The sequence below is a fragment of the Prionailurus bengalensis genome, chromosome D4 (genome assembly GCF_016509475.1).
Source record: "Prionailurus bengalensis isolate Pbe53 chromosome D4, Fcat_Pben_1.1_paternal_pri, whole genome shotgun sequence".
NCBI classification, from domain to species: Eukaryota; Metazoa; Chordata; class Mammalia; order Carnivora; family Felidae; genus Prionailurus; species Prionailurus bengalensis.
In genome coordinates, this window is record NC_057359.1 from 52,285,145 (window position 1) to 52,308,441 (window position 23,297).

At 37.0% G+C, this 23,297-nt stretch overlaps 1 protein-coding gene across 1 annotated transcript in view; it reads left to right on the forward strand.

Annotated features, from left to right (window-relative positions):
• The window catches only part of LOC122474399, a 68,246-nt gene that overhangs the window by 25,214 nt on the left and 19,735 nt on the right, over nt 1-23,297 (forward strand). Inside the window, 1 exon segment of the mRNA XM_043565279.1 lies at nt 12,858-12,948. Coding sequence (XP_043421214.1) covers nt 12,858-12,948 — 91 coding nt within the window.

A 23,297-nucleotide genomic window follows, 5' to 3' on the forward strand; every position in this document is an offset into this window, starting at 1 on the left:
AGCATGAAAGGCACTGCAGACTGGCCCTCTTTCAGGCAATAGGGGCAATGTTTGCACTCTTTGTGACTTAGTATTGCTTGCAGACCTCCTATTGGGAGAAATGCATAGCTTCCCAAGCATTTGTCTAACAGGTGGCTGAGATGCATGGACCATTCTCAAGGGAAATATGCAACTGTGGATAAATGTGGATTGCCCAAATTTTTAGGAGCTGGAGATGGTCACATCCATGTGGTGAAGAGCATGTAACTGGACTTCAGCAACATCTAGCACAATCATATATTTTGCCAAACGGGTTTTGTGTGGATAGAAGAGGTTTTGCCACAATCTTAGATCCAGAGTTGTAGGAGGTCTTCCAGGCATCAAAGACTCTAACTCTGAGGTCAGTTACTTCTTCGCTCCGTCCTCTTTTCCAAACTGCATTCTAATCCCTAATTCAAAATGACATTTTTAAGCCTAGAGCACTGTGGGCCCCAAAGGGAAGAACATAGAATAAAAATTTAATTAGAATACCAGAAAGGGGTGCCTGGATGACTCGGTTGGTTGGGCGTCCGACTCAGCTCAGGTCATGATCTCAAAGTTTGTGAGCTTGAGCTCCTGTGCTGACAGTTCAGACCCTGGCCCCTGTTTTGGATTCTGTGTCTCCTTCTCTTTCTTTGCCCCTCCCCAGCTCCCACTCTCTCTCTCTCTCAATAATAAATAAACATTAAATTTTTTTAAATAAAATAAAATAAAATAAAAAATACCATAGACTCATCGTTCCTTTAAACACCTTGTTCAGTAAATATTTATTAGGCACCATCTGAATACTAGGGGGCAGGGAATTCTCTATTTAGGGTTTCTAAGGAGAAGACAGAAGAGGGATTGAAAATGGACAATAGTAGTTGCCCACAATCTGGAGGAGGCCTTCTGAGGAAGTACACTCATGGAGGAACCTCCAGGGACTGGTCACATGCCTGAAGGGAGGAGACCGGTGGTGCTAAGAGGACATGAGTCCAGCACAAGACCCAAAGTTGGGGGTTGTCATGAACAAAGAAAGCCATAGCAATGAAAGAGACCTATGCCCCCACCTCATGCTCCATTCTGTTGCTGGGGCATTCTCTTGATTGCTTCTTTGTCTGCTCAGCTCACTCTGGATACCTGTGGCATGGCAACTCCAAAATGGAAGTAACATGTGGACCTTTGTCATCCTTGATCTGACCTTGCAGCTTCCAGGTCAGTATAAGTTCAAGGCCCATGTCCTAGTGGAAACCTTCTCTGAGAAAAGCATGTATTTTCTCAGAACCATGTATTTTGGTCCTTTATTGTTTTTAACTCTGCACGTTGATGTTTATTAACCTTGAGTGTCTACCAGGTTCATAGGCTTTTTAAAATCCAGGAGGATTTTTACATGTATACTGTGATTATATCCCCTTTAGAATCTATCACAGTGTTGGAAAAATAGTATATAATCTAAAAAACTTGCTAAATTGATTTCTTTGATTCTATCAGGAGTTTTTCCACTTCCCTGCTTAAAACAGAAGTAACCACACTGAAGTAACATATAAAATATAAATTAACTTCAACCCGTACAGATAGTAAAAATCTGAAGGATACTACCTGCTATTCTCCAAGCACACACAAAAACAACATTTTAACACTTATTTGAGTTTTCGGGCCTCTTATCTCTGACACCATCCTTATATTTTAACACAATGCATTTTTCTTTCTCAGTTTCCCACTGCTGCTCTATTGTACAATACTTGGGAAACTCATGGGCCTTACATGAACTGTTGCACTAGAAGTTTGCATTCAACATTGGTTTGGCTCAGGTATATGTAAACATAAGTGCACTAAAAATTATTGTCTGAACTGTCCAAAGAATGAGAGTGTGCAGCTAACACTAAACTGTGCTGAAAATTGGCTGAGTAGGGGCACTGAACAGATCCAGGCGCCAAGAGGTCTACAAGCCAGCGGAAGATTTGCATCATCAGGCCTCATCAGGCAGAGCTGATAAATGGCTTTTCATGTTTAAGAGGAGGATGCCGGAGGGTAGTGTTGGTTTCAGACAATTTAAATGCAATGACTGTCACAAATCATGAAAGGCCAGTGGTGTCACTTTGTTAGTGCTGAGACCTAAGAGGCCAAGTCTTGATCTGTGGCTGTGCAGCCCAACTATTTATACAGAAACCACTTCTTTTTATCTTGAGTCCTTCCATCCCTTTAAGGAAAAAGAAAATATTTTTTTTTATATATATATAAGCTCAAGTATGTGTTGTTTTTGCAAAGTTGAATCCTCACTGCTTTATTTCAAAGAGCAAACAAAACTAAGACTCTTTTCTGACATAGAATAAAAGAGATATCTTGTCTTCAGTGAAAATTCCATCAGCACCAAAACAGACAAGGGAATCATCCAGCTAGCAAATAAATTGGGATGTTCAAGAAAGGAACACATTACAGTGTATTTTGTTGCTATGTTGCTTCCTGGAAGCATCTTGCTTCCTGTGTGGATTGGAGCCAGCTTGAAGGCAGGAACTATGTCTAGGACTTTTGTAAATTCTCACACAATACCATATATTAGTAATTTCAGTGCTAAGTTAATACTTTAGTTGTTTGATTTATTAATTAAGTTTATGGATTTAAACTTGACAAGTACTTTCTTGCTTTATTTCCCCTTTAGTAGGTAGATTTTTCAAAGATGGCTTTAATCATAACAATTTATTATATTTTATGTCACACCTACAATTCCATTCAATGATAAATCTGGCATTCTGGACCCCTTGTGATGAATTTTATGTGTAGAAGTTTTAACAACTTTACTTTCAGGACCCTTACAGACCATCAAATTACTTAAAATCCTTTGAAAATAAACTTTACTAGTTTCTTTAAATGCCTCAGAAGCCCCTTTTTCTTTCAAGTTCATACCGGTGCTCTATAGTGAAAAAGGTAAAATTATTTTTTACATTGTGAGAAACAGGCAGCATTTCTCCACAAGTATGCTTTAGTTCATATTCCTTTGGGATTTCAGCATGTAAATACTAGAATCTCAAAATCATAACCATCCAAACCATGCAAGGTCCTGTTTTCTTAGCAAATGTTAGAAAAGGCAGATAGGTTATTTGATTTTGGATTTGAAACAAGGACAGAAAACTTCAATGAAAGTAAGGTGGTTTAAGAGCTTAGACTCTTCACTATTTATGCTGTCATCCTCTGAGAGCAATGGCCTAGAGAAAAACAATAGAAATAGAAGGGAAGAAAGGAAGGAGAGCACAATTCAACTCCTGCCTGGACTCCTTCTGCAGCTTACCTGCATCCTGCACCAGGCTTGAATGAAGTTCTGTGGCAAAAATCTCCAGCTTCTTTTGCAGATCTGTGTTATTTAGATTGGAGCTGGTGAGAGATAGACACGGGTGTCACTTTGTCTTCATGGGTTCTACTTTGTCTTATTCTCTCCTTCCTGCTTTCTGTCTAGGTATGCTTCCTGAGAATTGGCCCTGCAGGCCTTTAGTGTTTTAGGGCTACACCCAGGCACCGAAAGAAGAGCATCCTGCAGAATACTTCACCAATTCCCACAATTTTGTAAAATCTAATCTCTAATAAATTGCTTATTCCTTACCATTCTAATGATTGTGCTTCCCTGATCAAAGCTTAGCTGGTACAGAAACTGATAAGCAAAGTGGTTCCAGGGGAAAGAATATTTATGGGTGGGTTATGTGAATTAATTCTGGGCTATCTGGAATGGAAATTTTTGATCAGATCAGAGTTAAAGGCATCAGTGACCCTGTTGCCACTGACAAAGGGGACACTGAGAATTTATGACATGCAGCGACAAAAAAGTTACTTAAATTATAACCCGGAGATACCTGAAATCGAGTGCCTATGAAAGGAAAGTCTTTGGGTAACCAAGTATTTGCTGCCACAGGTAAAGAATAGAACAATGATGGCATTAGTTAGTTATTTCTAAATGTGCTGGAGCACTTGGGGAAAGAAAATGGTCAACTCAATGCTTTCAATTCCCAGAACAAGGTCCACAGAAAGGAACAGAAACCTCCTATGACTGCCCTTAAGGAAAAAAACTAAATAAATAAAAATAAAAACAAACCTCTTATCTCTTGTAGCTGCAGGGTCAAAATTTGAAACAAAATGAAAACCAAATTCAGAGTCTGTGGGTAAATGGATTTGATTCAAGTAAATTGAATTCACAGCTTCCCAGTTGCCCTTATGTTGGAATTAAGCACTGATCAGAAAGAAGTTTCACTAAGAAAAGGGGTGTGTGTGCTTTTGCTAGAAGAGAAATGAACAACCTCCAGAATTTGTTATAATGACATAAGGAATTTAATTTCTCACCATGAAGAGTCATACATTTCATTGTATAAGGATGGTTGGGTCAAGTTGGGCAGAAGCAAGGTTTATATTAATGTCTTTACTTGGAATTAGATATAGACAAAAGATGTTTGCATGGATGTCAATTTGACCAGGTTGGACTCCAGATGTTTTGTGCTGTATCAGCCTTGCTAAGCCAAAACTTTTTCTAAAGTCCCTTTCTCTGTACGGTCTCAGGTTAGGGTTGGCCAAAGGAAAATGTGCATGAGTGTGAAAGGTGGAAGTGAAGCATCAATACTGAAGGTTTGTTTAGGACACCAGACACTCTGCAACTCATGCAAATTATCACTGTGTTACTGACTCACCCTTTTCATGTAATGCTGTGCTTCCACCGGATCTCCTCGAGCATCTTTTATCTCTGGGCCAGGTACCTGTGCAGCTCCATGGTGAGGTTTCTAGATTTTCTACAGGTTACTCCGTGCCATTGAGATTGAAGGTGGTTTCAGTTTGTCCTTGTGGCTTCCCCTTTGCTATTACTTTGTGTTGCTGCATGCTCATTTTCTCTTTCTGATTGCTATTCTTCATAACCTATATAGGTACTTCAGGTGGGTCACCATATGCAGAGGCAAGCAACTTCCATGAGTTGAGTAAGATTTAATTCCTTTTAATAACTCCCTTATCTCATATTGCTCATGTTAGTGCTGCTTCTTTGATATGGCTGATATCAAACGAATCCTCACTGAAACAGTCTACAAAGGACAGTTCTAATAAAGAATAAGGAAAGGAACTTCCCAAGTGTCATTGCTAATCTACACTATGTAGTCATATCATGCTGGGATTTGACCAAGTGCTGAACTTTCTCAATTTCTAATATTTAAAAGTACATATTTAATGCACCATATCAGCTGACAGAGCTGTTGCAGACTATACAAGAGTTATGGGGTCAGGTTTTTTGTGCCTTCACTGAGACAATAGTTGCTGACTTGGGAAGTACAGAAATCCTGGATGTGTCTGGTAAGGAGCAGATGCCTTCACATTTGCTCTTTTCTGCTTCAGAGAATCCAGGGTCCCATGCTGTTTAGTTGGTTAAAAATATCCTACTTTGGAAAAAATATAGTGAGGAGGTGACTATGTTGCACTGTTTGACTGCTGCACCCCAAATAAATTGGTTTCTATTTTAACAGCCTAGGAATTGAGAGTGTAATTGGAACAGTTTATTGGTTGGTTTAGAGAATTGTTCCTACAGGAGAAGCAGCGGGGTCCTTTGGGTGAATGAAATAAAAACCTTGGGGGAAGTTATGTTTAGACAGGAAAACTCAGATCAAAATCAAAAATCACAAGGAACATTCAATTTTCCTCAGGTCACAAATATTAATGCATAAAACTTGGGATCTCATCTATGACTCCATATTTTGTGGTAATGGTAGGGATGAATAATATCATGAATATCTTCTATGAATTGGTATACTATATTTGAAACTACTTTATAGCACCTCAAATTGGTTTGAAACTTATGATGTTTATGTTCAGGAATGCTTATCCATATCTTTAGTGACATAACTGAATTTTCATTCGAGAATATTTAAGTTGCAGTAAACACATATTTACTTCTATAAAAAAGAGAGTAGAGAGAAGAAATGTAGAGAGAAAGTAGAGAGAAAGTAGAGAGAAAGAGAGAGCAAGCAAAAGAAGGGAGGAGAGAAGGAAGGAAGGAAGGAAGGAAGGAAGGAAGGAAGGAAGGAAGGAAAGAAGGAAGGAAGGAAGGAAAAAAAAGGTAAGTAGGAAGGAAAGAAAGAAAAATAAAGGAAGGAAGAAAAGAAGGAAGGGAGGAAGGAAAGAAGGAAGGAAGGGATGAGAAAAGGTAGGAAGGAAAGGAGGGGAAAAAGGTAAAGAGGAAGGGAGGAAGGAAGGAAGGAAGGAAGGAAGGAAGGAAGGAAGGAAGATAAAAAAAAATCGATAATGCTTTGTTATACCTAGAATTAATCAAAAAGTACTGGTTTTAGTGTCCTCCATTTAGTAATTGTATTTTATTATGTCTTTGAACTTTTCAAATTGGATGCAATAAGGGAGAAGGGATAGCTCTCCCTGCCCCTTTCTTTTATAAGCACCCAAATTTATATTTCTGGAGTTCCTTGCCTGCAGTAAAAACCTCATTGCGGGTAGCATGATGTCTCATCTGGATCTCATTGTAGTGTCCTAAAAGGAGGAAATTGGTGCATAAGGAACTGGAGTAAGGATTTACTGTTAGTAAATAATTACCTGTTGTACTCCAGAAACTTTGCATTCAGAATAGTATTTGAAAATATAGACATTTATAACTTAACAAGGTCTTAATGAATCAAATATAATGGGGACTATTTTTCTTTTTTTTAAACATTTTTTTAACGTTTTATTTATTTTTGAGACAGAGACAGAGCGTGAATGGGGGAGGGGCAGAGAGAAAGGGAGACACAGAATCCGAAGCAGGCTCCAGGCTCTGAGCCATCAGCCCAGAGCCCAACGCGGGGCTCAAACTCAACGGACCGCGAGATCGTGACCTGAGCTGAAGTCGGACGCTTAACCGACTGAGCCACTCAGTCGTGGGGACTATTTTTCAACATTATTATACAAATAAGGTAATACTTTTAGAACATCAAAACTAAGAGAAATTCATTAGCAATCCTTAGTTTTGAGTTTCTCTGAACCAGCTCTTTTCCCAAGAGGCCTTCAGGAATGTATAACCTGCTGCTCATTGGATTAAAGAAACTAATCCTAGTCCCTCCCTGGAAACTGATTCCAAGACTAACTGTAAATCATAGAGATTTGGGCTACTTTCCTTACACTCACCTCCTTTCCAAAGTCAGGAATCAGAAATACTGCCATATGTAGAATTTGGTCAAGTTCATGAAGACAAACCTACTTAAACAGTGTGAATTGAATATGTATATTTACACACAAAGTAACATACAATAAATGATGTTTTAAGTGTTAAACCTACAAAAATTATTTTCTCTCTCCCACACATTCACAATTTTGTGATTGTTTGGTACAGTAATATAAATGAGCTCATTTAATGGAAATTCCCTTATATAAGGTGATTTTCATATATTTCAAAGTTTATTATAATAATTATGAGATATCGGTGCAACTACCAGTTAAACAAAACTAAGTTATATTCAACTGAATGTATTTCTTCTCCATCCCTGCACACACCCCCGCAAAAGCCTTGTGGAATGAGAGGCATTTGTAACTAAGGTAACTCAGTTCTCATAATTGAAAATCTAAGTAAATAGAATTTGCACAATTGTAGAATGATGAAATATGTATATAATAATTGTACTTAATTTCTTATGGAACTAGATTTCTCTTTGTCTATTTCTCTTTCCCTCTCCCTGTCCTCCCCCCCCCTTCTCTCTCTTATTCACAAAAGAAAGCAAAGGAATCAATAACACCAATTATTTAAAGCTGAATTCTGAAATATACATTAAGGCATTTTTTGACACATGGAAGAAAAGTCAGAATGTCTGGTCTTATCTGAGTTCAGTTTTAAGTTTCTCTATCAACTTATTGTGTCCCCTTATGAGAGGTTATTACAGTTATGATTTTTCACCATCTATAATAGGGGAATAAAGTATTTGATACTTAAAGCTCAATGACTCTGTGAAGCACAACCAGGTCATATTTGTGCCATATCATCCAATATTATGAGAAGAAAGCACTCTAAAGTATAAGGTTTTATTATATCTTTTCTTTCAAGATGAAGCAGCACTGAAATTTCTCTAGGCTAAAACAATTAAAGTGTACCTATAAAAGCCTGCTATATTACCAAGATAGACTTCTAGGCATTTCACCCCCATGCCCCCACAAGGATGGATGGCATATGGTTATATCCATCGACAGGCACTTTTTTTCTAGGATAACACATGCAAATTGATTACCTTAGATAAAGTTTAAGACCATGATTTATCCCTTGGAATCCCTTCAGTAAAGCCCTTTGCACTTCAATCAGGAATATGGAAAGAAAATTCACATTTTTTTCCATTGGTGGGGGCACAGTTCTTGGTACCTAAAAAGGCAAGAGAAAAGTATGACCATCTCATCTCTAAGAATACAAAGAAAAAAATATGAAACATATCAAAATTTTGTCTATGCCCTTTCAGTTTATTTTTAATTTTTTTCTCTTTTTTAAAAATTTATTTTTATTTTTATTTTTTTGCCCTCTCAGTTTAAAAAAAAGCAATATTAAAAAAAATTCTTATTTTGTTTTCCCATGAAATGCTTTACAAAACGATGTGTGGGAGAACTCAGCAGAACGAATTACTTGTAGGTTCCAGAACAGGCTTACTGCATTTTTGAAGTGTGGCAGGTAGTTGGGACCAGTTAAAAGCACCTTCCTCTATCTCCATCTCTGATTACCAAGTTGCCCTTAGAGTCACAGCATCAACACAGACAGAGGCAATATGACCTACATTCAGTTTGAAAAATAGCATCTGCAATCCCAGGGCATTTAATTTTATTCACTCTTTTCACCTAAACTATTTTGAAATTTTGGCAGACAATAAGCATTTTATTTGGGTTGTCTTCTATCAGGGAAGTATTGTTATAAAATCTAACTATTCAATATTTTCATCAACACCTCTTTTGATGACAAGTTCAAAAATTAAATGCTTCTGCTTGCAATCTCATATTGACACTATAACCATATAAACTTGTCATTAGTGAGCTTTATGTTGCTGCCAGATTATTTAATTTAAGATATTTTCATGTCTATGAAGAAGACCATGCTACCTATTTCCTCAAAAATAGATTCCTCAAAGTCAGAGCAATGATGTGACTACTGTGACTGCCTTTGTGGATACATGGATTAAAGAGTAGCTGACACGAAACAAATGTTCATTGAATATCTTTCTTATACAGAATACAGCTATATTCAAGATAAATAATAATAAAAAACAGACACTGTCTTTTCCTTTTAGAAAAACTACTTTTTTAACATTTATTTTTGAGAGAGAGAGAGAACGAGCAGAGGAGGGGCATAGAGAGGTGGAGCGAGAGGATCTGAAGCAAGCTCTGTGCTGACAGCAGAGAGCCCAATGTGGGGCTCGGACTCATGAACTATGAGATCATGACCTGAACAAAAGTCAGATGCTTAACTGACTAAGCCACCCAGGTGCCCCAGGATAACTACTTTTTATAGAGGGGCTTAAATAACAAATACCTGATTTTGTCCTCACAGTGACTCATTAGATTGTGTATCTGTTCTTATGATTAATTATCAGATGAACAAACTAGTGTTTAGAAGTTACATAAACTTGGCTAGTTGGCAAATCCTAGAGTGGCATTGCTGAGACTTGAAGCCAGTTAGCTCTGTTTGACACTAGGGTCCACGCCACAGCTATGTCAATGCCAGCATAGTGCATGTCCGTACTAAGATTACAGGTGGGCCCCAATTTACAGATAAGTGAATTTTCCAAAAGTTTCCCTTAGCTTGTTGGCAAGATCTCAGATTGTTGGAAGAGTAGGGCATAAAAGCTATTGTACCAACTATGTGTTCAAATTATTGTATTGGTCAGATTAACTACAGTAGCCAAACTGAATTTCAGTATTTATGTGCCAGATAGGATATGGCATGTAACTGGGCTTCTCTTCCCACTTCAAACCCTCCCTTTCATCCCTTGGTGCCTTAATTTGAGCAGTGAGGCAACATGTTCTGAGCAAAAGCCAAAACCTTGCCAAGCTACACCCAGCACTTCAGAAATGAGTTGCTTTGGAGGAAACTATCCTATACTTTGGAGAAATAAATCCTTGGTATGACAGAAATAATAAAATCTTGATTCCCCTGACAAAAAAAATTGGCATAGCTCAATTTCCATTAATGAGCAAAAAGAAGGGAATTTATATTTTCTTCATAAAGGAGGGCCCCATTAGTTTGCAGCAAGGTCCATCTTTATTAACTATGCCAATTTAGAGGATATTTCTTTATGATTTTTCTCAACATGACCTCCCCCTGCCCCCCAGGAATTAAAAAGACTTTTCTGGAACTTGAAGGGAAAGTTTAATAGTGGGAGATCTGTATCTTCATTATTAGTTTTTTTAATGGGCTTGATGTTGGAGAATGGGTTAACTTTGAAAATTGGGCTTTAGGGCTTTGATGGTTCCTTCTTATTTTATATATTTGTTATTTTATTTTTATTATATTTTCAAACTATTTTTTAGAGTAGTTTTAGGTTTACAACAAAATTGGGAAGGCAGTAAAAAGATTTTCCATATGCCCTCTGACTCCACATATGCATAATCTCCTCTATTATCAACATCACTCCCTAGAACTGCCTTTATTTTTTTTTAACCAAAGATGAATCTACAGTGATACATCATAATCACCTAAAGTCCATAGCTTTTACCTTATGTTTCACTCCTACATTCTATGGATTGGACAAATGTATGACATACAGTCATTATTATAATATCATACAGAATATTTTAATTGTCCTGAAAATTCTCTGTGTTCTGCCTGTTCATCTCTCTCACCTCCTCCCTACCCCTGGCAACAATTGTTATTTTTATTGTCTCCGTATTTATGCCTTTCTCAGAATGTCATATAGTTGGAATCACACAGCATGTAGCCTTTTCAGATTGATTTCTTTCACTTAGTAATATGTGTTTAAGCTTCTTTTCATGTCTTAATAGCTCATTTATTTTTAGTGCTAAATGATATTTCATTGTCTGAAGTTACCACAGTTTATTTATCCATTTGTTTACTGAAGGACATCTTGGTTGCTTCCAAGTTTTGGCAATAATGAATAAAGCTGCCTGGTGTAGATTTTGTGTGGGCATAAGCTTTCAGCTCCTTTGTGTAAATACCAAAGAGCATGATTGCTGGAATGTATGGTAAGAGTATGTTCAGTTTTGTAAAAACAACTGCCAGGCTGTTTTCCAAAGTGGCTCTACCATTTCATATTCCCACCTGCAATGAATGAGAGTTTGTATTGTTGTACATCCTCGCCAGCATTTGGTGCTGTCAGTGTTCCAGATTTGGGGCATTCTAAAATCTGTATAATGGTATCTTATTGTTTTAGCTATCATTTTCCTAGTGACATTTTTTGGGGAGCATGTTCTCTTCTGCATGTTGCCATGTCGATATCTTCTTTGATGAGGCGTCTGTACAGCCTTTGGCTTATTTTTTAATTAAATTTTTTGCTTTCTTATTGTTGAGTTTTAAGATTTATTTGTATATTTTGGGTAACAGTTCTTCAGATACGAGTTTTGCAAATATCTTCTCCCTGTCTATGACTTGTCTTCAAATTCTCTCAATATTGTCTTTTGCAGAGAAGTTTTTTTATTTTAATGGTGGCCTGTTTATCAATTATTTCTCTCATGGAGCATGTCTTTAGTATTGTATGTAAAAATGCATCAACATACCAAAATCATCTAGATTTTCTCCTATGTCACTGTAGAGAAGGAAAACATTTCCTTTCTTCTTTTTTATGTTCTTTGGCTGGTCTATTTATTAAGTTGACATAAGACAGACTAACAAGAGAAAAACAAATTTCATTTCATATGTATATGAGGCTCAAAGAAGTGACCAAAGCAGGAAGCTTTTATACTTCTTAGACAAATAAAGAATACACTTATGAAAAATTGAAAGAACAAAGGGCTTTGGGCTTGGGGTAGCAAATTAATGAAGAAGTAACAAGGTTTGTTTATATAGCCTTCACAAACTTGAATTCCCTATCTCTAGCGATAAGAATACCTTTTACTCTCCTGTTACAGAGGGCACCTTTCACAGACATTTATTTCCTGCTTTCAAGGGAACAAAGGAGGGGAGTCAGAATGTCCTTCTTCCACCAGCTGTTTCTCAGGTAACTTTAATTTAAAATAATCAATATGTCAAAATGACATATTTGGGGGCAGTATATTCTGCTCCCCATTATTATTTTGTAGGAATTTTAAAGTTTGCATTTTGCAGTCAGATCTATGAATCATTTTAAGTTAACTTTGGAAAGAGTATAAGGTCTGTGCTTAGATTTTATTTTATTTTATTTTATTTTATTTTATTTTATTTTATTTTATTTTTTGCATATCATTGTCCAGATTTCTATCACCATTTGTTCAAGAAATAGGACCTTCCTCACTTCAGACTCCATTCACTAGGTGGCAGCACCTCTGATCATGGTGACTCATTCCAATGTTTTGTTCTTAGCAGTGCTGGTAAGACAAGAAGAAACTATATTGATTTTCATAGACTTAAAACATGCCCTCAATACCATATGTGCACTGAACAAACAAACTAGTCTGTTATCACTTTTGCGGGACAATCTTCTAGCATAAGGCAGACTAGCCTACAAGTAAAGTAGCACCGTGAATAACTTTCCAAAGAAGTAAGGGGAAATCAAAAAACTTTGTATGATTCATATTACTATGACCACAAAACTAGCAGCATACCTTTCCATTTCCTTCTTTTTTTTTAAATGTAAAGCTATCACAGAGAAATATTTCTAACCCCTTAAGGTACATAATAAACAGAATAACCATGGAATTTATCTTAAGAGACTTATGACTTTTGGTTTTATCTGTCACAGGGAGCTACTTGAGTTACAAAACGCTCATAACAGAGAAATTCAATTAACCCGTTGTTTCAAAAGTGAGATTGTCTCTTCAAGTGTCACCGAGGTGAGCCATATGACTAAGTAAAGCACTCAATCACTTTTTTAATATTCATTTTTTGTGGTCAGCTTATTTAGTCTTCTGATTTATCCTATTTAGGAGCACAAAGTTTCTGGATTCTTCTTCCATCACCATATATATTTGAAACAAGTAAATAGAGTATTTTGTCATGTCATCTGCTAGCTTTTTATAAGCTCTATGTCATAAGTTCAAAAAGAGTAAGAAGACTTGCTACATAGGGGTCTTTCCTCTTGAAGTGACAATTTCTTTAATTCAGTTTCAAAATCTAATAGGCTTTTCTCTAATTTTATGGAGAGAATTGCATTATATGTTCTTCATTTTTTTCCTCAACGTTTTTCCCTTTGCAAGGTGCTTAATTTCAACAATTCATAGTTTATTATGGATTTCTACATCAGGCATTTTTTTATTAACTGTTCTTAAAAGTTTAATGTCCTCCTAAGGATAACTATATGACTGTGATTTCATATATGCCATCATAAAAATATTATGGAAAAATCCAGATGATAAAAATATAGTAGAACAGTTTTCTATTATCTCCTCCATCTGGGCAACTTAGTTGTCCTTAGTTCATCCCTGTTTACTCTTCCTAAAAGTGATATCTCTGGAAGAGGGAAACCTTCACTGAAAAGGAAGGAAAGAACTAGAACAAGTGACATAGCAGCCACAAACAAGACAATAATCCAAAATCGCGCTCATAGCTTGACTTGGTATCAGAGAAGCAAGGAAACTATTTTTAGTCCACAAATAAAAAGTCAGGCATTTGTAGACCTGGCCGACCCATACTTTCCTCAAGAAAAGAAATTCAATAGTATTGTGTAAACCTGATCTAATTTCTCAGATAACTTTAGCTCCAAGAGGGATGATAGCATGCCTTTGAGTTCCAACCTTATCTAAAACTACGTAAAATTAATGATGATGAGAATAATTTTCCCATTCTAAAATATCTTAAATCATCTCACCTAAAATGAGAAGAACAAAACATCACATTTATACAATAGAAGACATTTTGTGTATGCACAGTACTTAACAACTTGGGGGGCTTTACTGCATACTCACTGAATCAATGAATAAATGACCCATGGCAATATTCTATACTAGCTCTGTTCAATAAAAATGTGAGGCACATATTTATCATTATTATTATTATTAATTGTTATTATTATTTTAAGTGGGCCTCATGCCCAGTGCAGAGCCCAATGCGGGGCCTGAACTCACGACCCTGAGATCAAGATCTGAGTTGATATCAACGAACTGAGCCACCCAGGTGCTCCACATATTTATTTTTAAATTTTCTAGTAGTCACATTAAACATTAAAAATAAGCAGGTAAACTTAATTTAAAATTTTTTTAACTTTTATTTATTTTTGAGAGACAGAGAGAGACAGAGCATGAGTAGGGGAAGAACAAAAAGAGAGGGAGACCCAGAATCCAAAGCAGGCTCCAGGCTCTGAGATGCCAGCACAGAGCTGGACGCAGAGCTCAAACCCATGGACTGTGAGATCGTGACCTGAGCCAAAGTCGGACACTTAGCCAACTGAGCCACCTAGGAGCCCCATAATTTTAAGAATCCATTTTGTTTAATCCAATATATAAAAAATATTATCATTTGAGTAATCTATAGTATTTTTAGATATTTTACATTTTAGGGGGAGCTAAGCCTTCATTCTTAACATTAAACACTTAGAATACATCTTAATTTTAATGAGTCACATTTTGAAAGCATAAAAAACCACACATGGCTTATGGCTGCTTCAGTGGCAGTAAAGAACTGTCACAAATAACTGATAATTGGGAATCTTGTTAAATGAATGCATCAATGAAGAATAAAAGTATAAGAATTATGAGGAAACAGTATTCAAAACTCATAAATTTGAGAAGGTTAACTAGAATGACAAAGGAATTACAGTAAGGTCTGTACCAGAAAGGGTATCAGGCCAGGAAATAGGAGTTATGAGTTTTAGTGACACTTCTGCCCCCAATTCACTGTATAACTGATTTAATAAGTGAAGCTCTTTGGGTCTCTCCCCTACAACTAGAAGGCCAGGCTCAATTATATCGTTGGCTTTTTCTAAAGTTGATACAATGATTCTATGGCAGTCTGGGGTATAAAAATTCTAACAAGAAAAACAAGCAATCTTCACAATTGGTCAATATCACAGCAAAGATATGCACCATGAAAAGGTTATCATCATCATCTCTTCTAGGAGGGCTCACAGGGTACTAACAGTAATCCTGGTAAATCATTATCTACAATCTATTCCTTAGCTTTTCACGCCCAGATATTACATTTTGTCAAAGTTCAGGTAGAATGGATCTTTTATATTTTTAAAATTTTTTTAATGTTTATTTATTTTTGAGAGACAAATAGAGACAGAGTGCAAGCAGGAGAGGGGCAGAGAAAGAGAGAGAAAGACATAGAATCTGAAGAGGCTCCAGATTCTGAGCTGTCAGCACAGAGCCTGATGCGGGGCTCGAGTTCAAAGCCGTGAGATCATGACCTGAGCCAGTCGGACACTCAACTGACTGAGACACACAGGTGCCCCTGGATCTTTTGAAAGCACACATTTGAACAATTTCAAATGACAAATATAAAATTAATTAATTATCATTGATGCATATAAGAAAAACCAGATTACTGAGGAGTACATGGCTAATTCATTCTCGTCCTTTGTATTAACTTAAGAATGCCAATATATTCATTTAAATTGAAAAGCAAACATCACATGTATATACTCAAAGTCCACATGACTTGGCATGGTGGCCATGAAAATGTACCTTTCAGAGCTCCTATTTGGGAGACTGTAGTTGACTGACGACTCTAGCTGCAACACTCTGATTCCATCACCTTGTATATATTAATCCACTCTGAGGAGTCATTGAATCAGTGTGAAGGATACTAGGGCAATTCCCATGACATGAAAGATTCTTCTGACAGATCTTTCATTGGCCTGGACAAAACTTTCTTACACCTGCATGATCATTTTCCTGTTAATCTTTCTTGCCTCTCTCTTTGATGGTCAGACCTGCACTGCATGGTAAAATCCCCTTGTGATTGTTACATTGTCTGCAAATACATTTAATGACATTTTAGTCTAGTTGTACAGATTTAAGTGTGTTAAGTGAATCTATATCTTTATGTTCTAACCAAATATGTATTGTAGACCATAACATCTCCAAGTTCTTAAGAAGCAATTTATTGGATTCTCCATGTAATAAAAAAATACCAAAAGTTGTAATATGAAAGGACTAGAAGTTTTATTATTTTCTTAATGTTTGTTTATTTTTTTAACTTTATTTTTTAAATTTACATCCAAATTAGCTAGCATATAGTCCAACAATGATTTCAAGAGTAGATTCCTTAATGCTCCTTACCCATTTAGCCCATTCCCCCTCCCACAACCCCTCCATTAACCCTCTGTTTGTTCTCCATATTTAAGAGTCTCTTATGTTTTGTTCTCCTCCCTGTTTTTATATTATTTTTGCTTCCCTTCACTATGTTTGTTCTGTGTCTTAAAGTCCTCATGTGAGTGAAGTCATATGATATTTGTCTTTCTCTGACTGACTAATTTCACTTAGCATAATACCCTCTAGTTCCATCCATGTAGTTGCAAATGGCAAGATTTCATTTTTTTTGATTGCTGAGTAATACTCCATTGTGTGTGTCTTTATCCATTCATCTATCGATGGACATTTGTGCTCTTCCCATACTGTGGCTATTGTTGATAGTGCTGCTATAAACATTGGGGTGCATATGCCCCTTTGAAACAGAATCCCTGTATCCCTTGGATAAATACCTAGTAGTGCAATTGCTGGGTCATAGGGTAGTTCTATTTTTAATTTTTTCATTAATACCATTTTCCAGAGTGGCAGTACCAGCTTGCATTCCCACCAACAATGCAAAAGAGATCCTCTTTTTCTGCATCCTCACCAAGATCTGTTCTTGCCTGAGTTGTCAATGTTAGCCATTCTGACAGGGGTGAGGTGGTATCTCATTGTGGTTAGGATTTGTATTTCCCTGATTATGAGTGAAGTTAAACATTTTTTCATGTGTTGGTTGGCCGTCTGGATGTCTTCTTTGGAGAAATGTCTATTCATGTCTTTTTCCCATTTCTTCAGTGGATTATTTGTTTTTTGAGTGTTGTGTTTGATCAGTTCTTTATAGATTTTGGATACTAACCCTTTGTCTGATGTGTCGTTTGTGAATATCCTCTCCTATTCCGTTGGTTGCCTTTTAGTTTTGCTGATTATCTCCTTCATTGTGCAGAAGCTTTTTATTTTAATAAGGTCCCAATAGTTCATTTTTGCTTTTGTTTCCCTTGCCTCCGGAGACATGTTGAGTAAGAAGTTGCTGCGGCCAAGATCAAAGAGGTTTTTGCCTGTTTTCTCCTCGAGGATTTTGATGGCTTCCTGTCTTACTTTGAGGGCTTTCATCCATTTTGAGTTTATTTTTGTGTATGGTGTAAGAAAGTAGTCCAGGTTCATTTTTCTGCATGTCGCTGTCCAGTTTTCCCAGCAACACTTGAAGAGACTGTCTTTATTCCACTGGATATTCTTTCCTGCTTTGTCAAAGATTAGTTGGCCATCTGTTTATGGGTCCATTTTTGGGTTGTCTATTTTGTTTCATTGATCTGAGTGTCTGTTTTTGTGCCAGTAGCATACTGTTTTGATGATTACAGATTTGTAGTATAGGTTGAAGTCTGGGATTGTGATGCCTCCTGATTTGGTTTTCTTTTTCAAGATTGCTTTGGCTATTCGAGGTGTTTTCTGGTTCCATACAAATTTTAGGATTATTTGTTCTAGCTCTGTGAAGAATGCTGGCATTATCTTGATAGGGATTGCATTGAATATGTAGATTGTTTTGGGAGTATTGACATTTTAACAATATTTGTTCTTCCTATCCAGGAGCATGGAATATTTTTCCTTTTTTTGTGTGTCTTCTTCAATTTCTTTCATAAGCTTTGTATAGTTTTCAGTGTATAGATTTTTTACTTCTTTGGTTAGATTTATTCCTAGGTATTTTATAGTTTTTTGTGAAACCGTAAGTGGGATTGATTCCTTGATTTCTCTTTCTGTTGCTTCATTGTTGGTGTATAGGAATGCAACCGATTTCTGTGCATTGATTTTATATCCTGCAACTTTGCTGAAATCGTGAATCAGTTCGAGCAGTTTTTTGGTGGAATCTTTTGGTTTTCCATAAAGAGTATCATGGCATCTGTGAAAAGTGAAAATTTGACCTCCTCCTGGCTGATTTAGATGCATTTTATTTCTGTGTGTTGTCTGATTGCAGAAGCTAAGACTTCCAATACTATGTTAAGTAACAGTGGCAAGAGTGGACACCCCTGTCTTGTTCCTGACCTTAGGGGGAAAGCTCTCAATTTTTCCCTATTGAGGATGATATTAGCGTTGGGTCTTTTGCATATGGCTTTTATGACCGTGAGGTATGATCCTTCTAACCCTACTTTCTTGAGGGTTTTTATCAAGAAAGATGCTGTATTTTGTCAAATGCTTTCTCCGCATCTATTGAGGATCATATGGTTCTTGTCCTTTCTTTCACTGATGTGATGAATCACATTGATTGTTTTGTGGATATTGAACCAGCCCTGCATCCCAAGCATAAATCCCACTTGGTCGTGGTGAATAATTTTTTTAACGTATTGTTGGACCCAGTTGGCTAATATCTTGTTGAGGATTTTTGCATCCATGTTCATCAGGGAAATTGGTCTATAGTTCTCCCTTTTAGTGGGGCCTCTGTCTGGTTTGGAATGCTGGCCTCGTAGAAAGAGTTTGGAAGTTTTCCCTCCATTTCTATTTTTCGGAACAGCTTCTAGAGAATAGGTGTTAACTCTTCCTTAAATGTTTGGTAGAATTCCCCTGGAAAGCAATCTGGCCCTGGCTTCTTGTTTTTGGCAGATTTTTGGTTACTAATTCGATTCCCTTACTTGTTATGGGTCTGTTCAAATTTTATATTTCTTCCTGTTTCAGTTTTGGTAGTGTATATGTTTCTAGGTATTCGTCCCTTTTTTCCAGATTGCCCATTTTATTGGCATATAATAGCTTATAATATTCTCTTATTATTGTTTTTATTTCTGCTGTGTTGGTTGTGATCTCTCCTCTTTCATTCTTGATTTTATTTATTTGGGTCCTTTCCTTTTTCATTGTGATCAAACTGGCTAGTGGTTTATCAATTTTGTTAATTTTTTCAAAGAACCAGCTTCTGGTTTCGTTGATCTGTTCTACTGGTTTTTTTGGTTTCGATAGCATTAATTTCTGCTCTAATCTTTATTATTCCCTATCTTCTGCTGGTTTTGGGTTTTATTTGCTGTTCCTTTTCCAGCTCCTTAAGGCGTAAGGTTAGGTTGTATATCTGAGGTCTTTCTTCCTTCTTTAGGAAGGCCTGGATTGCTATATACTTTCCTCTTACGACCACCTTTGCTTGTCCCAGAGGTTTTGGTTTGTGGTATTATCATTTTCATTGGCTTCCATATACTTTTAATTTACTCTTTAACTTCTTGGTTAGCCCATTCATTCTTTAGTGGGATGTTCTTCAGTCTCCAAGTATTTGATTTAATTATCTCCAAGTATAGAGATTTAATTATCTGAATTTAATATGAAATTTAGGAAGGGAATTCTAATTTGGGGAAAAATGGAATATATATTTTTATTCCTTGTACTCTTTTAAACGGGAATATGAATATGTCTTTTATTAGGTTGCTCACAAAAATGAAGGAACACATGAGTGCAGAAATGTCCAGTGAAGAAAATCTTCACCAGATATTTCTTCAGATTTAATAATTTCTGCTGACATCTGTAGCTGGTCCTCCACGAATTTCTCATAATTCTCCAATTCAACATCAGCTGACACCTCCAGGAGACCTAATGGCCTCTGCTCCTATATTCTCGGTCAAGATCCCATCCTTCCTTCAGGACCTAGGTCACCCATTTCTGTGTCTTACCAACCTAGTATGCCTTTGAAATTCTGCAGCCTATTTGTTCTGTGTGCCTATAACCATCTTCAGAAATAAAGAGTGAGGAGAGAATGTGAGATCACATCAATGCAGGAGAACAATAAGGATATTTATTAGTAGCTGGATGACTGGACATATATATAATAACCTTACAGAACACATACGTCCTTCTCAATTGACCTATACCGCATACAGAGAAAAGGAAATGTTTCATTAGTTTCTGCATGTGTGAAATACCTCTGTATGCCAGGGACAACAGACACAAAGTTGAGGGGGTTTACTCCCCCATTTTAGGAGGATTACACAGAGTAAGAAATATGATAGTATGCCCTCTTGTACTTTTGCATGATGTAGTCCTGATATAGGTGGCCAATAAGTCTTGGCTGATGGCTAACATTCTTAGCTTATTTTCTTTAAATTTTTTTTCAACGTTTATTTATTTTTGGGACAGAGAGAGACAGAGCATGAATGGGGGAGGGGCAGAGAGAGAGGGAGACACAGAATCGGAAACAGGCTCCAGGCTCTGAGCCATCGGCCCAGAGCCTGATGCGGGGCTCGAACTCACGGACCGCGAGATCGTGACCTGGTTGAAGTCGGACGCTTAACCGACTGTGCCACCCAGGCGCCCCTCTTAGCTTATTTTCAAAGGAGAAGGTGAGAGGAGAGAAAATCAATATAAAAATCATGAAACTGGATCCAGCACTTCTATTTCTAACAATGGAAATTAGCTGAACACACTATATACTTATTCAAAGATTACTTACACATGAACACACACACACACACACATGAACACACACACACACACACACACACACACACACACACATCCCTCCAGGGGGTATTCAATTATAAGAACTTAATGAAGACCACAGGTTTAGACCAAGAGCATTTCCAAGAACTACTGATGGAATGGATCTATTGATTTAACTGCAAAGCCTTCTTTATTAATGGTAACACAGCATGCTCTGATCATCCTAGATATGCCAGAGGCCCACTTCAGAGTATGTTTGGAGCACACAAACTCATAAAGAACATTCTTGTCTTAACAAATCAGCTGGATTTGTAGAATTATCTACAATGCATCTCTGGCCATAATGATGCTTTTAGAGATGTCTACTTTGAAGGTCTCATTGCCTCCTTTACAAAGTTAATTTCAATTGTTGGACTGCTGAAGTGGTTCCAGTAGTTGTTATTTGCTATTTGTTTTTTGTTTGCTTGTTTTTGTTTTTTACTGAAGGTGCTGGCTTTTAGATTCATGTCAGACTCAGTGATTGCTCTGTCCACCTGCTCTTCAAGGAGCATTGCCAAATCATAACAGTAGAATCTATTTCCCGTGTTTTTAGTGGATAAACCAAGACTATTTTCTCCTATAAAATTTTTGATTACTTCTATATTAATACATTACTTTGAACTATCTCTAGTATAATACTTCTGACTACCTATACAGTCTCTTGAGGACTTTCACCAGTCAGTCTGACATTTCACTAGTCAAAGAACCTACAGCCTTCTACTAATTGAAGATTTCAACATCCACACTCTTTATTCAGATCCACTATAGTCTAGGTTAAATGTATTCTAGGGCAATGGCAAATCACATTCTTCCATTTGGAGAAGAAAATTTTATATATAACATTTTCCCCTTTTGTTCTGTATTGTGTCTTTTCGTTCTTTCTTTTTTTTATTTTTTAAATGTTTATTTATTATTGACAGAGAGAGATACAGAGCATGAGTGGGGGAGGGGCAGAGAGAGAGGGAGACACAGAATCTGAAACAAGCTCCAGGCTCTGAGCTGTCAGCACAGAGCCCGACATGGGGCTTGAACTCATGGACAGCGAGATCATGACCTGAGCCGATTGGATGCTCAACAGATTGAGCCACCCAGGTGCCCCTGTCTTTTCTTTCTTAAATCAGAATGAAGATCTGTAGTTCAGAAATAGGATGCAGAATTGTATTAGAAAGTCAGGGGTGGTGCTACTGACCACTTTGAAATCCCTATTCTGTCATCTTCAAGTAACAATCACTAGTTTTAAATCATCCACAATTTGTCACGACACTAGCTCAGAAGCTGGATCAACCCTACCTTTATGATATATGAAAGAAATATATGCTTCATACATGAAGCAAGACAATAGCACACTTTAAATAAGATGTCACCAAGGGCTTCTTAAAATGATAAATATCCCAAATTTGTTCTGTTCATCTATCTATCTACTTTTTTGTTTTTTTTGTAAGGGAAGAACAACAACAGGTCACTTATTTAAGTTTGATTACTTCTTATGAAAGCTGTACTTTTTAATCAGTAATTTATGTCATATGTTTACATCAAAATTCAATAATTCTATTCTTTATAATGGAATATATCAATTTTCATAGTGGGAAATTATTTTCTTTTATTTTTTTTATTTTTATTTTTTTTCAGTATATGAAGTTTATTGTCAAATTGGTTTCCATACAACACCCAGTGCTCATCCCAAAAGGTGCCCACCTCAATACCCATCACCCACCGTCCCCTCCCTACCACCCCCCATCAACCCTCAGTTTGTTCTCAGTTTTTAGAAGTCTCTTATGCTTTGGCTCTCTTCAACTTTAACCTCTTTTTGGTTTTTTTTCCTTCCCCTCCTACATGGGTTTCTGTTAAGTTTCTCAGGATCCACATAAGAGTGAAAACATATGCTATCTGTCTTTCTCTGTATGGCTTATTTCACGTAGCATCACACTCTCCAGTTCCATCCACATTGCTACAAAGGGCCATATTTCATTCTTTCTCATTGCCAAGTAGTACTCCATTGTGTATATAAGCCACAATTTCTTTATCCATTCATCAGTTGATGGACATTTAGGTTCTTTCCATAATTAGGCTATTGTTGAAAGTGCTGCTCTAAACATTGGGGTATAAGTACCCCTATGCATCAGTACTCCTGTATCCCTTGGGTAAATTCCTAGCAGTGCTATTGCTGGGTCATAGGGTAGGTCAATTTTTAATTTTTTGAGGAAACTCCACACTGTTTTCCAGAGCGGCTGTACCGGTTTGCATTCCCACCAACAGTGCAAGAGGGTTCCCGTTTCTCCACATCCTCTCCAGCATCTATAGTCTCCTGATTTGTTCATTTTGGCCACTCTGACTGGTGTGAGGTGATATCTGAGTGTGGTATTGATTTGTATATCCCTGATGAGAAGCAACGTTGAGCATCTTTTCATGTGCCTGTTGGCCATCCGGATGTCTTCTTTAGAGAAGTGTCTATTCATGTTTTCTGCCCATTTCTTCACTGGATTATTTGTTTTTCGTGTGTGGAGTTTGGTGAGCTCTTTATAGATTTTGGATACTAGCCCTTTGTCTGATATGTCATTTGCAAATCTCTTTTCCCA